At 43.2% G+C, this 15,319-nt stretch overlaps 1 protein-coding gene across 1 annotated transcript; it reads left to right on the forward strand.

Annotated features, from left to right (window-relative positions):
• Window positions 1–6,954: 6,954 nt before the first annotated feature.
• Window positions 6,955–15,150, forward strand: TM4SF19 (transmembrane 4 L six family member 19). Its single transcript, XM_060240870.1, has 4 exons — window positions 6,955–7,257; window positions 12,528–12,605; window positions 13,699–13,880; window positions 14,882–15,150. The coding sequence occupies exons 1-4, from the start codon at window positions 7,015–7,017 to the stop codon at window positions 15,069–15,071; spliced, it is 693 nt and encodes a 230-aa protein (XP_060096853.1). The 5' UTR covers window positions 6,955–7,014; the 3' UTR covers window positions 15,072–15,150.
• Window positions 15,151–15,319: the final 169 nt, after the last annotated feature.

A 15,319-nucleotide genomic window follows, 5' to 3' on the forward strand; every position in this document is an offset into this window, starting at 1 on the left:
TATAGTCTGGGGTGGGGGGTTGTTCTGCACATCCACAAATTGTGCAGCTTCATTTAAACATCTGAGACAAGTTCTGTTGTTTTCATGAGTTTTATCATCTTGTCTGCGCACAGTTTGGCAGTAAGGCCTTAGTTAAATAATAGTGTGGAAGATTATGTTCATAACCAAAGATTATTATTTATTTACTTCATTTGTATCCCACCTTTCTCCTCAGTGGGGACCCAAGGCTTACATCATTCCTCTATTTTATCCTCACAATAACCCTGTGAGGTAGGTTAGGTTGAGAGAGTGGAATTGGCTCAAGGTCACCCAGCAAGCTTCCATAGCACAAGTTGGGATTTGAACCCAGGTCTCCCAGATACTACTATGAAATTCTTAATCACTACACCATCCTCTTATGTACTATTTGAAGTAACAAGTACTTTCTCAAGAAGGATTAATTAGCACCTGGTACTAGCTTTGGTAATTAGAACCATGGAGTTGGAAGGGAATTCAGGCTCATCGTGCACAATGCAGGAACTCCACAAATACCTCTCTCCTCTATACACATACATCCCCAGTGACCCCTGCTCCATGCCCAGATGATAGCACAAACTTCCAGGATCCCTTGCCAAACTGGCCTGGAGAAAAATTGCTGACTTGACTCCAAAGTGGCAATCGGCATTTCCCTGGGCATGTAAGAAAGAACCACAAGAACTAAGCACTGATGCAACCCTTTCTGCCCTCCTTCTCATGATCTGCCTAATTCATAGAATCAGCATTGCTGTCAGATGGCCATCTAGCCTCTGTTTAAAAACTTCATGGAAGGAGAGCCCACCACCTCCCGAGGAAGCCAGTTCCACTGAAGAACCACTCTCAAGAAGTTCTTCCTAACATTTAGCCAAAAACTTTTTTTGAGTTCATTTCAACCCATTGGTTCTGGTCCAACCTTCTGGGGCAACAGAAAACAACTCTGTACCATCCTCTATATGACAGATTTTCAAGTACTTGAAGATGGTGATCATATCACCTCTCAGTTGTCTCCTCTCCAGACTTAACAAACCCAGCTCCTTCAACCTTTCCTCATAGGACTTGGTCTTCAGACCCCTCACCATCCTCTGGACACGTTCCAGCTTGTCTAGATCCTCCTTAAATTGTGGTGCTCAAAACTGAACACAATACTCTCAGTGATGTCTGACCAGAGCAGATTTGTATAATAATCTGAAAATTTTTACTTGATAATTATTAGCACAACCAGCTAGAAAGAAAACTATGTTCCACTAGCAATAGGAGTGTCAGAGTAATGTGTGTATACTACATGTGTTGCTTTCTCCAGTATATGTGATCAAGCTTTGTACATGAATATGCCCCCCCTTTGAAGTTAATATGTTTGATAAGCAAACATACTGTTTGACAGCCACAATCACCAGTGAGCACAATCACATCTGATCTGTTCATCTGTTGACCATCCACCACAGTTTGCCACCATAGCTGCTGCCGTATTTTCATATCCTTGCCCTGCATAGAGACATTTGTTGAGTGAGATTATTCTAGCCAGCATCAGGTAATTAAATGATGTGAGGAAAGAACTGTGCCTCCCATAAGGCTGCATGAAAATGCACATGGACAAAATAATATGGGCATAAATTAATACCTAATGGTCATACTTGTTTAATTAATTTGCTTACTGTTTAATATGATTTGCTACTGAGTGGTGTGTGGTGACAGCAGTTTTCTGAGGAAAATAGTTTACTATGGTTCTGTAAAGAATATGTGTGGAAAAATATTGATTGTGCAGTAGTTTTAGCATATGGAAGATGAACAGCCCTGATTTGATGGAACAGCAGAAGTGTTCCACAAGAAATTGGCTCTCTGTTCAGGACTGGCAAGCTGACCATGAGTCAAACCACCAGGTTCTTGAGGACAACAATTTATCCGCATAACAGGTATTTTAAGTACAATACTGTGTTTTCCCCTATAGTCTCATAATTTCACATCTTGGATCCATAAACCCTTGGATCCATAAACACTACAGGAAGTACTAGAACTTAATTGTGGTAGGCTGAAGTCCTTGGAATGTTGGAGAGCTGTTTTCCATTGCAGACATTTCTTTATGGAGAAAAATAAGGTATTTAGGCTGGATTTTCATAGAACAGTGGGCTCCTAACTGAGAATATCTGTCTCTTTTTACCAAAGTGTTTGATCTTAGAGACTGAGAAAATGACTAGCGACCTTATATGGAAATAAATCCCTGAACTGTGATATGGCTCCTTATCATGCCAAGGTGAGCATTCATTTGAAACACATGTAACATACTTCAGATCTGTCTTTATATATTTCTGGAAATCCATGAGTTTATTGTGCTACTAGTCTGAAAGTTGTACTGGGTTTAAAGTGGGGCAATTCTTCTATCTACAGTTTACCACACTTGAAACATTTGTGGAAGTCACATCATATACTGGTACATATGATCCAGGGGTGGAGCCTGTTGTGCTTGTCTTAGTAATCCATCCTGGTTCAAAAGTTAAAAGTTGCTGCGACTGTGTTTCCCATGATCATCATACTACTTATAGTTTGCAGGTTTCCTAATACAACTTACGTAAGAGTCATCATGATAGGGAAGTGTGTGGAAAAAACAAGAAATGCTCTTTCAAGGGAGACTTGATTGCAGTCTCCAAATGCACCAAGTCTTACACAACTCTTGCAAGATTTATATTTTTAAAGCAGAAAACTTGAAGGCATGTGTGATTTAAGATGGGTTACTCATGGGTACTGAAATTATCAGATGGACAAGGAGTCAATCCATGCAAGAAATACATTTTCTGAACACAACTATAAAAATACACAATAGATGCAAAGACACTAACTTATACCGGAAACCTACAGACTGAAAAACACACCTGCATGCCATCCTAAACATACTGAACAATCCATCGTCTATAGCCAGCTCTATGCTATAGCCACATTGCTCCAATTATACGGAGATTCTCAGGAGATCTACAACAAGCCTTTTTGGAACTGAAGTTTCCACCTGATGAAGTCAGGAAACATTAACAAAGCCAGGCTCTATGCTACATCTGCATCTGCTCCAATCATCGAGATTCTCACTGAAAGATCTACAACAAACCTTTTTTGAACTAAAGTTTACACCTGATTAAGTCAGGAAGCATTAACAAACAGAAAACCTGTTGCAAGACAAGCCCCAAAGAGACAATAACAGAACACCACTAGCTGTCATTGTATATAGCTCTCAACTCAAAACAACTCAATGCATCATCAACAACCTACAACCTCTACTGGATAATGAAAGTTCTTTTTCACAAGTACTGGGGGGCAAATCTGTTCTTATGCATTGACAGCTCCCCAACATGGCGCTTGCTTTATGTTTCAGAAATGTGGGTAAAGCCCTTGCCCAGTTGGGCTTGTGGTAGATAGGTGGTTTCACCTTAAAACCATTGCCACAGGAATAGAAAGGGATGTGAGTAAATGTGGCTCTTTTAGTTGATGGTAATGATAAAAGTGGCTTTCCTGAGCTGAGGCCTGATTACCGCTGTGCTAGACATTCCTACAGTCATCTCTCAATCCTGCTTGCCTTCTTTCAATACTATATGTGCCTTGCAGTCAATGACTGACTCAGAGACGAACCTGTCCAAAGTTGTCTGCTGTAGGAGTAAAAGCGGCTTTATTATTGACAGGAAAATGACACCTACCTCTCCTTCCTTGAAATTACATCCACAGTGGCTTCATTCAGTAAACAAGAAAATATTGGCTAAAACTAAGATCTTGGAGATGTGTAGCTCTGCCTTTAGGGAAAGTAGGACTGACCGTTATGTCATTATAATAGTGTGGACAAAGGAGCAGGACAGTGGGCCTGCCAGCTGCATCCTCACCTGATCCCTGCATGCCCAGTTCAGTTATGATTCCACATTTGTACCTGCTATGGGCAGGATCTCATGGGTGAGAAGGGAACACCATCTCTGTCTGCATTGCCTACAGGAGCATTAGTGCCATTCACAAAAAAAAAAAAAAAATACAAAAGGCAGAATGAAATGTTACATGCAACACTTTTGATTTTTATCAGGATGTTTTTGCTATTATAAAATGCAGCTACCAAGGCTGGGATTTGAAGGGGGAAGCCAATGAAAGGGGAAAGAGGGTTTCCCTAGCACTGGTTTCCCAGGGACAATCACCATTCCAATCTGCTTTTATCCCCCTTCTGAGAAAAAACATATGAGTCCTCTTCTCTTACTTCCCACTGGCCTCCCCACCTAATAGCAGCCCTGCAATTTGTGCAACCACATCCTTAAAAGAAAATCACAGATATAATGGGTGGGGGTCTTTGAAACAGAGAGCACTTCATCAAGAAAGCTGTTAGTCTCAAGTGTGCCGCAAAAACTACAGGGAGGATTATGGTATTTTAAAGATCAATATTTATTCCTATGTAAGAGCTGAGTTCATCAGATGCATGACTCAGCAGATAGCTATATAACAGAGAGAGAGGGAGGGAAAAAGTTGTGGATTGTGCAATTAACATTTGCAGTCTTTGACTTCTTAATTCCACTGTACACAGTTCTAGGGTTGCCACTTGCCAGCTCTGAGCTGGGAAATTCCTGGAGATTTTTGGGCTGGACCCTGTGGAGGGTGGGGTCTGGGGAGGGGAGGGAGCTCAGTGATATACAATCCCATAGAGTCCACTTTCCAAAGCAGCCATTTCTTCAGGAGAACTGATCTCTGCAGCCTGGAGACCAGTTGTAATTCTGGGACATCTCCAGGCACCACCTGGCAGTCCTACAGATCTGCTGACTGAGGTTTCAGTTCATACAGCTGATTAGAAGACACTGGTCCATGAAGCTTTAAGGGGGCACAAGAGCCCTGTTTCTTTTTGTGACAGCAAAGTAACATGGATGTCCCACCCCCTCAAATCACATAGGGCTTATTTTGAGTATGTAGTATATTGCAACCTTTATCTGAATACAACCACACCTAAACCCAAGTTCCTCATAGAAGCCGCTTACTCATTTCCTTGTGTGCTATTTTTCCCCCCTAAAACTGAGTTGTTGGAATTGCCAGTCAAAGAGACAGGACATGTGATTAATGTGTAAAACAGGATGGTCAGTAACTGTGACCATCTAGGGAGAAAGCAAGTGGGTTGCTGCATTCAGAAACTCATAAATAGTCATGACAGCGGTCTTTATAGGTTGGAGAATATCAACACTGCTGGCCTTGGCCTTGCCTTAGGTGGTACCACAAGCTCCTTTCATCTCCATCACTGTATTCCATCTCTCAAAGGTAAGTGAAAAACAATGAAGACTGGCTTTCCAATGAAAGAAGACTGGCTTTCCAACTCCAGCATAGGGATACCCATGAAGGTCAAGGGAATACCTGCAGTAATTTTCCTGCCATGCTCTAAGCGTTGCATAGAGACAGGGTATTACTGATGCATGTAGAGTGTTAAAAGGGGGGGAAATCTATTTTTAATTGCATAAGCAAATCTGCATTTATTCTGAAACTTGAAATGTTTTTGATGGCTTGTGAGTGTTAGCACAAAACTAGTCTTCAAGATAAATCCCCCACCCCACCCCGAAATGGTCCAATAGCAACCTAATGCAGCATTTCATCCAGAAAAAGCAGATGCTCCCAAAGGACTCTGGCTTCTCATTGTGGGAGATAAATACTGCAAGAGGATTAGTTCTGGGATTTAGGACACTGCCAGCATCCAAGGCATGTTGCCAGCAAATGTAGTAGCTGTTTTGTAGGTGTGGGCCCACATCTCAATGGTAGACTGTTTGTTTTGTGTGCAGGAAACCCAAGGTTCAATCCCCAGCATCTCCTGTAAAAAGGATCAGGCAGCAGTTGCTATGAAAGACCTCTGCCTGAACCCTAGAAAACCACTGCCACTCAGAGTCAACAAAACTGCCATGGATAGTGCAGTCCTAAACAGAGTTACATCCATTGTCAAGGGACTAAGTAAAGTAAACTTTAGTTAGGATTGCACTGCATGCATCTGCCTCAGTATAATCAGTTTCATGTGTACAAGTCATGTGACTATTTAAGACCAGATCTGCAGTTTGCTTCTCAGATGAGAAAAAATCTTGGTGTTACAGTACAGCAGATTATGAGATTTTCCTAAATGCTTTATGCATCCTTCTACAATTACTGTGGGAATCAGTAACTGATGATAAGTTGCAAATAGTTGTAAATTATATAATAATAGGGAAAAATAAGACATACTGGACTGCATTGGATTAAACACAGGTTTGGGGAGCTCTTATTTTAAAGAAGAAGAAGAAGAATTGCAGATTTATACCCCGCCCTTCTCCCTGAATCAGAGACTCAGAGCGGCTTACAATCTCCCATATCTTCTCCCCCCACAACAGACACCCTGTGAGGTGGGTGGGGCTGAGAGGGCTCTCACAGCAGCTGCCCTTTCAAGGACAACCTCTGCCAGAGCTATGGCTGACCCAAGGCCATTCCAGCAGGTGCAAGTGGAGGAGTGGGGAATCAAACCCAGTTCTCCCAGATAAGAGTCCGCACACTTAACCACTACACCAAACTGGCTCTCTATGGTGCTGTGGGACATTGCAAAAAAACAGATGACTGAGCATTATGTATTATCAAAATTTTTCTTCTGGCAGGAGGAAATATAGCAAAGAATAGCAAACCTCTTTTATGAGATTTTGAGAAGTCTAGTTGAAAGTGTTTGAATGAGAACAGGTGATGGATTCCTGGTGGAAGTGCTGCTATTGGGGCTGAAGGGGTAGAGTGCAAGTAGGATACATCAGTGGCTTGGATCCACCAGCGTGTTACTGCATCTGTGGAACATAACTTTCTCAGTTCTCCTCTCCCACTGCAACCTGAAATCCCCCCTTAAAATACAGAATTTTGGAGGAGGTATTTGGGGCTGCAGAGTCAGAGGGGAGGTGGGAAAGTTGTGTGCTACAGAAGGAAATCCTTTCTTCTATGGAAATGCTCTGATGGATCCAAGCTATTCTTTCTCTTCTGAAATTAGCCCAAGTAGGATTGGGTTGAAGCCACATGGAGCATGCAATAACACCTCTTCCTTCCTTTCTTCATTTAACTTTGCAGGGATCTCTGCTGGCGATGTGTGTGGGAACATGCAGCCGAATTTTGGGCCCAGGCCTCCTTACCTTGGGTCTGCTTTCCATCATTGCCAATATTTTTCTACTCTTCCCCAGCTGGGAATGGAAGTATCTAACAATGGGCCGCATCACTATAAATGCTATGATAGTACCAGGAGTGTGGGGAGGTGGACTGCTGGTAAGTGGGCATGTCTTTCTCAAGTATTTATCCATTAATTCTCATCCCACATTTCTGCTAGGACGCTCATGGTGGCATACTAGGGTTGCCAATCCCCAGGTGGGGGCAGGGAGTCATCAGAAAGTGGGGGTGCTGGGAGAAAATGTCTGCTGGGCAATCCATTATTCCCTATGGAGACCGATTCTCATAGGGAATAATGGAGAATTGATTTGCAGGTATCTGGGGCTCGAGAGGGGGGGCTGTTTTTTGAGGCAGAGGCACCAAATTTGCAGCATAGCATCCAATGCCTTTCCCCAAAATACCCCCCAAGTTTCAAAAAGATTGGACTGAGGGGTCCAATCTATGAGCCCCCAAAGAAGGTGCCCCTATCATTCATTATTTCCAATGGAGGAAAGGCATTTAAAAGGTGTGTGGTCCTTTTAAATGTGGTGACCAGAACTCCCTTTGGAGTTCAATTATGCTTGTCACAACCTTGCTCCTGGCTCCATCACCAATGTCTCCTGGCTCCATCACCAATGTCTCCTGGCTCCACCCCCAAAGTCCCCAGATATTTCTTTAATTGGACTTGGCAACCCTATGACATACATAAAAGTTCTCCCTGTAATTTTTGTCTTCACAATTACTCTATAAGGTAGACACAGAGATAAATATGTATGAGTGAGTGAGTGAGTGACTCAAGGTCATCTGGTGAGCTTTATAGCTCAGATGGGATTTGAATTTATGTCGCCCAAGGGCTAGTCTGACATTCCAACCACTGTTACACAATTCTGTCACTACATACGTACTTAAAAGGGCTGCTTAACAGCCATTCTTTCTTCCCAGAGAATCCTTGGAACAGGAGTTTTATGTGGGGAGTTTGGGTTTTCTAACAGCATGTGCAAGGCCGATGCGTGGGAGTAGGAAAAGTAGGCAGTCGCCTAGACTCTGGCTCCTGACCACTGTCACCTCGTCTTCTCCCATCACCAAGCTGCCCTCAACAAAGCCAAGCCACCCCCCTCTCCCCGATGTGCGACTTGGTCTCCCACCTCATCCTATCCTGCCACCCTCCTTCCTGGTGTGGCCAGCAAGCACTTATTCTCACAATTTTTTAAATAACATATCACATTTTAAAAAATTAAATTAAAAATCAGTAAATTAAAAATGTGAAAAGTTTCAAGTTTGGCACTCTTAATTTTCCCTATATTTTTTAATAAGGGGGTGGTGGTGCTAGTGGGTGATTCGCCTAGGGTGCCAGAAAGCCTAGCACCGGCCCTGAGCATGTGCATGATAGTGAAACTGGTAGGAAGCTAATATAATTATGCAGTACAAATAGATTATCTTTAAACTCTTCCCACACTATTGCACAAAGTATACTCCAAGCACATTTTCACTATTGTGCAATGTATCTCCAAGTCAGGGCTTTTTTTGTAGCAGGAACTCCTTTGCATATTAGACTGCACCCCCCTGATGTAGCCAATCCTCCTGGAGTGTACAGTAGGCCCTGAACTAAGAGCCCTGAAAACTCTTGGAGGATTGGCTACATCAGGGGTGTGTGGCCTAATATGCAAAGGAGTTCCTGCTACAAAAAAAAGCCCTGCATTCAAGTGATATTTCAGTTTAAAAAAAATCCACTCAAACATTTTGAAAAGCAGGGGTGGGAAGTTGTGTGGGAGAGCTGGAATATCTCTGTCATTCTCTAAATTACCCTGCTGGGAATATTCATAACATAGGTTGTGCATGCCATTTTTGAACAACATGTGACTAGAATGAGAGCAGCAAGATTAGTTGTGTTGCTCATTTATATTGCCAAATATATTCATCAAGGGGACAGAATACATGTAAAACTATGTTTTGTACTGCAATTCAATGCAGGCTCTGGGGAATGTATCACATGTTTGGAGTTCGTTTTTGTTGGTGGGATGATGGCGGTGGTGGTGGTTTAGCACTTTTGTAAACCATCTTTCAGACAAAGACCCCACTGCAGAAAATGAAAACATCAACAATAACAAACATTAAAACAAATATAATTTAAAATATGATTACTAAATATAGTTACATAGCATCAATATATCTAATTCTCAGTATGTTCTCCATCTGTAGATACTTAGATAGAGAGACTGGTATGATGAACGGGCAAGCCAGCTTTCTCAATAAACTTGAGAAAGGTCCCAGATTTGTAAAAGAATCTGGGGGGAAATAATACATTGGGGGTTAGCGCCCCCCCCCAATACAAGCCGAGCATGTAGCTTTGAGAAATTAGTGCTCTCTGAGATGTCAGTATCTATAGTGGGCGTTGCTGGACAAGTGTAACATTGCGAGCCATCAGGCCTTGGTTATTGTCAGTAAAAGGCCTTTCTAGGACTATTTTGGCATCCCAGTCCACTTCTGGTCCCCTGTCTCCTGCCTTGAAGAGAGGATTCATCAGACCCAAATCAGGCAGTAACCACCAGGTGATTCCCTACCACAAAACCTGCATGACTCACTCAGGCCTAGCTACAACCATCTAGCACAGGGATGCCCAAACTGTGGCTTGGGAGCCACATGTGGCTCTTGCACACATATTGCACACATTTAAAGTTGCTTTCTTTCTACCCATCCCTCCCTCCATCATCTATCAACTGGATCGAGGTGGCGTGGCGGTGCTGATGTTGTTAGACCTGTCGGCAGCATTCGACACGGTCGACCATCGGCTACTGACCTGCCGCCTCGCCGACGTAGGGGTCAGGGGGCTGGCCTTACAATGGCTTTCCTCCTTCCTCAAAGGTTGGGGACAAAGGGTGGCAATCGGGGGTGAGCTCTCCCGGAGGCGCACACTAGATTGTGGGGTGCCTCAGGGAGCAGTTCTCTCCCCGATGTTATTTAACATCTACATGCGCCCCCTTGCCCAGATTGCCCGGAGTTTTGGACTGGGTTGTCATCAATATGCGGATGACACCCAGCTCTATCTGCTAATGGATGGCCGGCCTGACTGCATCCCAGTGAATTTAGACCGGGCACTGCAGGCTGTGGCAACTTGGCTTAGGCTGAGTGGGTTGAAGCTGAACCCGACGAAGACAGAGGTCCTTTGCGTAGGGCGCGGCGCTCTGGGAAGGGAAATACCTCTCCCGGTTTTTGACGGTGCGCCGCTGAAAGCGGCGGGCCGGGTCAAGAGCCTGGGAGTCCTACTGGAGCCTTCACTATCAATGGAGGCCCAGGTAGCGGCCACTGCCAAGTCGGCATTTTTCCACCTGAAGCGGGCAAGGCAGCTGGCTCCTTTCCTGGAGCGCCGGGACCTGGCAACAGTGATTCATGCGACAGTCACCTCAAGACTAGATTACTGCAATGCCCTCTACATGGGGCTGCCTTTGTGTCGAACCCGGAAGCTGCAGCTAGTGCGGAACGCAGCGGCCAGGCTGTTATTAGGACTCCCGAAATGGGAGCATATACAGCTGGGGCTGCGTGAACTGCACTGGCTGCCAGTTACATACCGGGTCCGATACAAAGTGCTGGTTATCACCTTTAAAGCCCTATATGGCCGAGGACCTGCCTACTTGAGGGACCGTCTCTCCCCATATGAGCCCCAAAGAGCACTGAGGTCAGCAGGGAAGAACACACTGACTATCCCTGGGCCAAAGGAGGCAAAATTACAGAGTACACGGGCACGGGCCTTCTCTGTTATAGCCCCGTGCCTTTGGAATCAACTTCCGGAGGAGGTACGGGCCCTGCGGAATTTGGACCAATTCCGCAGGGCCTGTAAGACCATCCTTTTCAAACAGGCTTTTGTAGACGTTGATAGGATGGCTGTTTAATCCACCAACGATTTATCTAGTGACCCCTGCCATAATATAAGTGTTCAGAATAACATCAGGAAGATCACCGCCGTTTAAACTATGGAATGACCTAGACATTTGGAACTGGTTTTAGATTGTTGTTTTAAATTAATGTATAATTTAAATGTTGTTTTAAATCACCTTATATTGTATATTGTATAATTTTATTGAACTGTTGTTAGCCGCCCTGAGCCTGCCTAGGCGTGGAGGGCGGGATATAAATAAAATTTATTATTATTATATATTATCTATCTATCTATCTATCTATCTATCTATCTATCTATCTATCTATCTATCTATCTATCTATCATCTCCCTCCCTCCCTCCCTCCTGCAACTCTTAAACATCTGAAGTTTATTCTATTGGTTCTTATGTTAAGCAAGTTTGGCCACCCCTGATGGAGCAACTCACTACTATTCAACAGCCACTATATAAAAGCCAGTGTGGTTTGGTGCAAATAATATCAGACTAAAATTTGAGAAACCCAGGGTTGAATCCCCATCCTGCTATGAATGGGTGATCTTGGTCCAGTCTCACTCGTTCATTGCATAAACTTCCTTGTAAAGTTTTTGTAGGATAAAATGGAGAGGCAAACAATATAAGTTGCTTTTGGTCCCCAATGGGACTTGAGGATGAGTAAATTAATTAAATAAATGATAAAGAAACCTGAAGGCTGGAGCGGATGGAGGGTTGGTGAAATGGAAGGAGAGAAGGAAATAGTGAAAGTGGAGATGATATGGGAACTGCTGTAAGGAAGAAATAGGATGAGAAGGGCAATACTGTGGGAAATGGGGAGCCCCCTGCAAGTCTCTGTGGGTTTCCTGTCTGGTATATTTAATTCTCAGCATGGCCCCAGCTGTGGATATATCTGGAGATTGGGGCCATGTATAGACAAAGCTGATATTTCTGTAGTCTTGGAGGGCCTCCCAGGTTTACAGGGAAAAGTGATAAATTTTAAATGAATAGGGATATAAATCTTTTCCGCCAACAGAGGAACATTGTCTGTGGTTATGCAGATAATATAAAGGTACTCTGAAGTGGCAGGAGAGGGCAGGCAGGTAGGTAGACAGACAGAGCAACTGGTGGACAGGCAGACAGGCAAGCAGAGCAAGGGGAAGGGGCAGAGAGCAACTGAGGAAGCTGAGGAGTAGTGGGCTGCCTCTGCCTCTGCGGTTCCTCCTTCCCATGAGTTTCTCATTGGTCCCCTGCTTATAGTAATTAAATTTAGCATTTATGCTGTGTTCAGCAGCACTATTCACCTCACCAACAGTATCCACATCTTGAGATTACATTGAGACTAGGCTTTATAAATGCAAAACAGAAGTGCATTTAATGCACGATTTATGTTGAGGAATGACAGCTGCACTATATGACCTTTCAATTAAAAAAGTAAGAGGGACAAGACAGAGGGGATCTTCAGGAGCTCTAACTGTGATTAGTTGAGAATGTGGCTGTTAATTCTGCATCACTTCTCTCTTATAGGTCTTCCCTGCTGCCATTCACATCACAGCTGTTGGCTGGAGATGGAGCAGTGTTCACAACTCTGGGACATGTCAGAATGTAAGACTGTGGCTCATTTATTGATGAAAAGGTTCAAGTTTTAATAGCAAGACTGAATTGTCTGATCTTTGTGTGAACTTGGAATTCTGTGATGCTCAGGACTCCATCGATCAGTCTTTGTGGTACAGCAAAAGAGACAAATATAAAACCCTGCAGAAGTCACCACTGCAAACAAACTTGTCTAACGATTGTCAGGTCATTCAGGGGAAAAGCTGTGCATCTATTTTGCTTAAACTTCAAAATGAATAAGCAGTCTAAGTACAAGGATGTAATGATAAGTAAAGCTCTTTTTCATTCTCTGGCTTCTGGTAAAATCTTAAGATGAGAAAAGTAAACTGGCCAGTCCAAATACTCAGAGATCTCTAGGACTACATGCAGAGAACAAAGCTCACAAGCCGGCCATGAACTGTAACAGTGCCTCTATGGCTCATAGAAATGTTAGCCTTTGAAACAAGGATATCAGATTCAGATTTACTTGACAAATTCTCAAGACTAGGCAAGAACTGAGTCTGCTAAATAATGGCTGGAAGAGTTTTGAGTACAAAGGATTTTTATTGTTCCCTTAAAAGTCACAAAAGAGGCAAAGTACAGCTTTCTCAGTCATAGACAAGACTTGGATAAGCATGAATCGTTACCCAATGAGCTTTTAAAAAATTTTTGAGTGAGGAATGCAAATTTAATTTGATAAAAACCAGTTCTGTAAAAATACCCCAAAACTTTTAAAAGCAGAAGAATAAATATTTTGGGCAAAAGAATATTCTCTTTCAGTTCATGAATCTAAAGCACAGAATGCCAGTTATGCCTGTTTATAGTTTCCTTTTTATTGGGGATATTTTATCATGTTTTTTGATCAAGTTCAGTAGATGCTAAACTAAAAAAAAAATTTCCCACAGACTTTAAAAAACAAAGGGGCTTTGGACCATGTATGAGTACACAATGCTCTCCTCCAAATGGCCCCCCTGACCAGTCACTGTGTCATAATGGCTGTATTTGCCAGTCTGTGATCACATTGCTCTAGAGACTTGAGGATGAGTGATACAGTTGAAGAGGTCTCAGATGATCGGGATTAATTTCTCTGCTCCTTTGCCCACAGATGTTTCTCTCCATTGTATTGTCAGCACTGGCTTTGATGGGATCAGCTGCATGTTTTATTTTGTCAGGTGTAGGTGTGACAGAGGGGCCCCTCTGTCTCTATAATTCCACCTACAACCAAAGGAAGATGCAGCAATGGGATTACCCATTCCTCGTAATGGACACTCCAGACTTGAACAGTAGGTAAGGAAACTAAGAATTCCTGGGGCAACTTATAACAGAACCCAGATGGAGATTTGAAGAGCTGTCACTTTTTATTTAGTTATGAAATCTTAGAATAATCTTCCATAACAGTGAAAAAGGAGTTGTGAATGGCATCTTGATGTCATCCAAGAAGCAAGGACATCCATATAAGGAAGGGGAAAGAACTGGAGCCCCAAGCTGGCAAGCTTTTTAAGCCTGAACTGGCCCAGAGGAATGAGCTTGTGGCATGAGTCTGTTCATTCACACTGTGTTTTAGATTGTTAAGCCAGTTTGGGTCCCCATTCTTTTAATGAATCAATAAGATCCAAGAGCGCTGCTGCATTCAGAAGTTTCCCCCTTCAGCTTATTGGGAAGGTTCTTAACAAGTTGCTGCCTAGGAGGGCCACTCAAACCCTGCCAGGAGCTGCCATGATTGTGTGGTTCGCCTGTCACTTCATCCCATGCTCAGGGCCACTTGGTTCAAATACAGGCAGCAGTGCCACAGGAGGAGGTGATGATGGCTAAGCCTGCATCTATCATCGCTGTGGACCAGGTCTGAACCTAGCAGGCCCTGGAGGACTCTTCATCTCAGTCTGGCCCTGGCTTGACCTGACTAATGATCGATCTAGTCTGGAGTCCCCTTTTCCCACAGTGGCCAGCAAGATGTCCCAGAAGGTTTATAAGTAGAGGCACAGAGACAAAAAAATCCCCCTGCTGTGGCCTCCAAGAAATAAAAATTCAGACGTATCCTGTCTCCTGAAGTTCCAATCTTCCCTCATGTCTATGATCTTTACAGTGCAACCAGAGAAGGCTACATATGATATATTATAATAGTAAAAGCAGCAGATAGCACTTTACCCATCTGCCCAGAAAATTCAACAACCTTTAATGTTGTAAATGCATATATAGGGAACATTTCCCTCTTAAAGAGGCTTCCCTTTATCCATTTTTAAACATATTTTCCCTCTATAGCTTTCTCATTTAAAATCTGTTTCTTTAAGGGCTAAGAATTACTTGTATGATCCTTCCCTCTGGAACACAGTTTGCATCGAGCCCCGCAATGTGGTAGCCTGGAATGTTTATTTCTTCTTTACCCTCCTAATAATCAGCATGGTAGAGATGGTCCTAGCTGCTCTTCAGATCATCAATGGCTTTTTGGGATGTATCTGTGGCTTTTGTGACAAGAAATAGGTAACACAAATTCAGAAGCATTTCCTGTCTTTTGCTTTTCTCTTGCTCATCCTCTAAGTCTTTTAGATACATGTTCTCCTTTCTCCATCCGTGATCCATCAAGGGTGTACTGAAGCAAGTGGTGGTTCTAATTATAGCCTGGTTGCTAAATTTTCTTCTTCCTTTGTCATCATGTTAAGGAAGAATCCAACCAGAATACTTGAGACAGACTTTATCTTGAGTAATTTAAAAGGGAAGGAGGGCAGTCT

Source organism: Heteronotia binoei, chromosome 6 (assembly GCF_032191835.1).
Source record: "Heteronotia binoei isolate CCM8104 ecotype False Entrance Well chromosome 6, APGP_CSIRO_Hbin_v1, whole genome shotgun sequence".
NCBI classification, from domain to species: domain Eukaryota; kingdom Metazoa; phylum Chordata; class Lepidosauria; order Squamata; family Gekkonidae; genus Heteronotia; species Heteronotia binoei.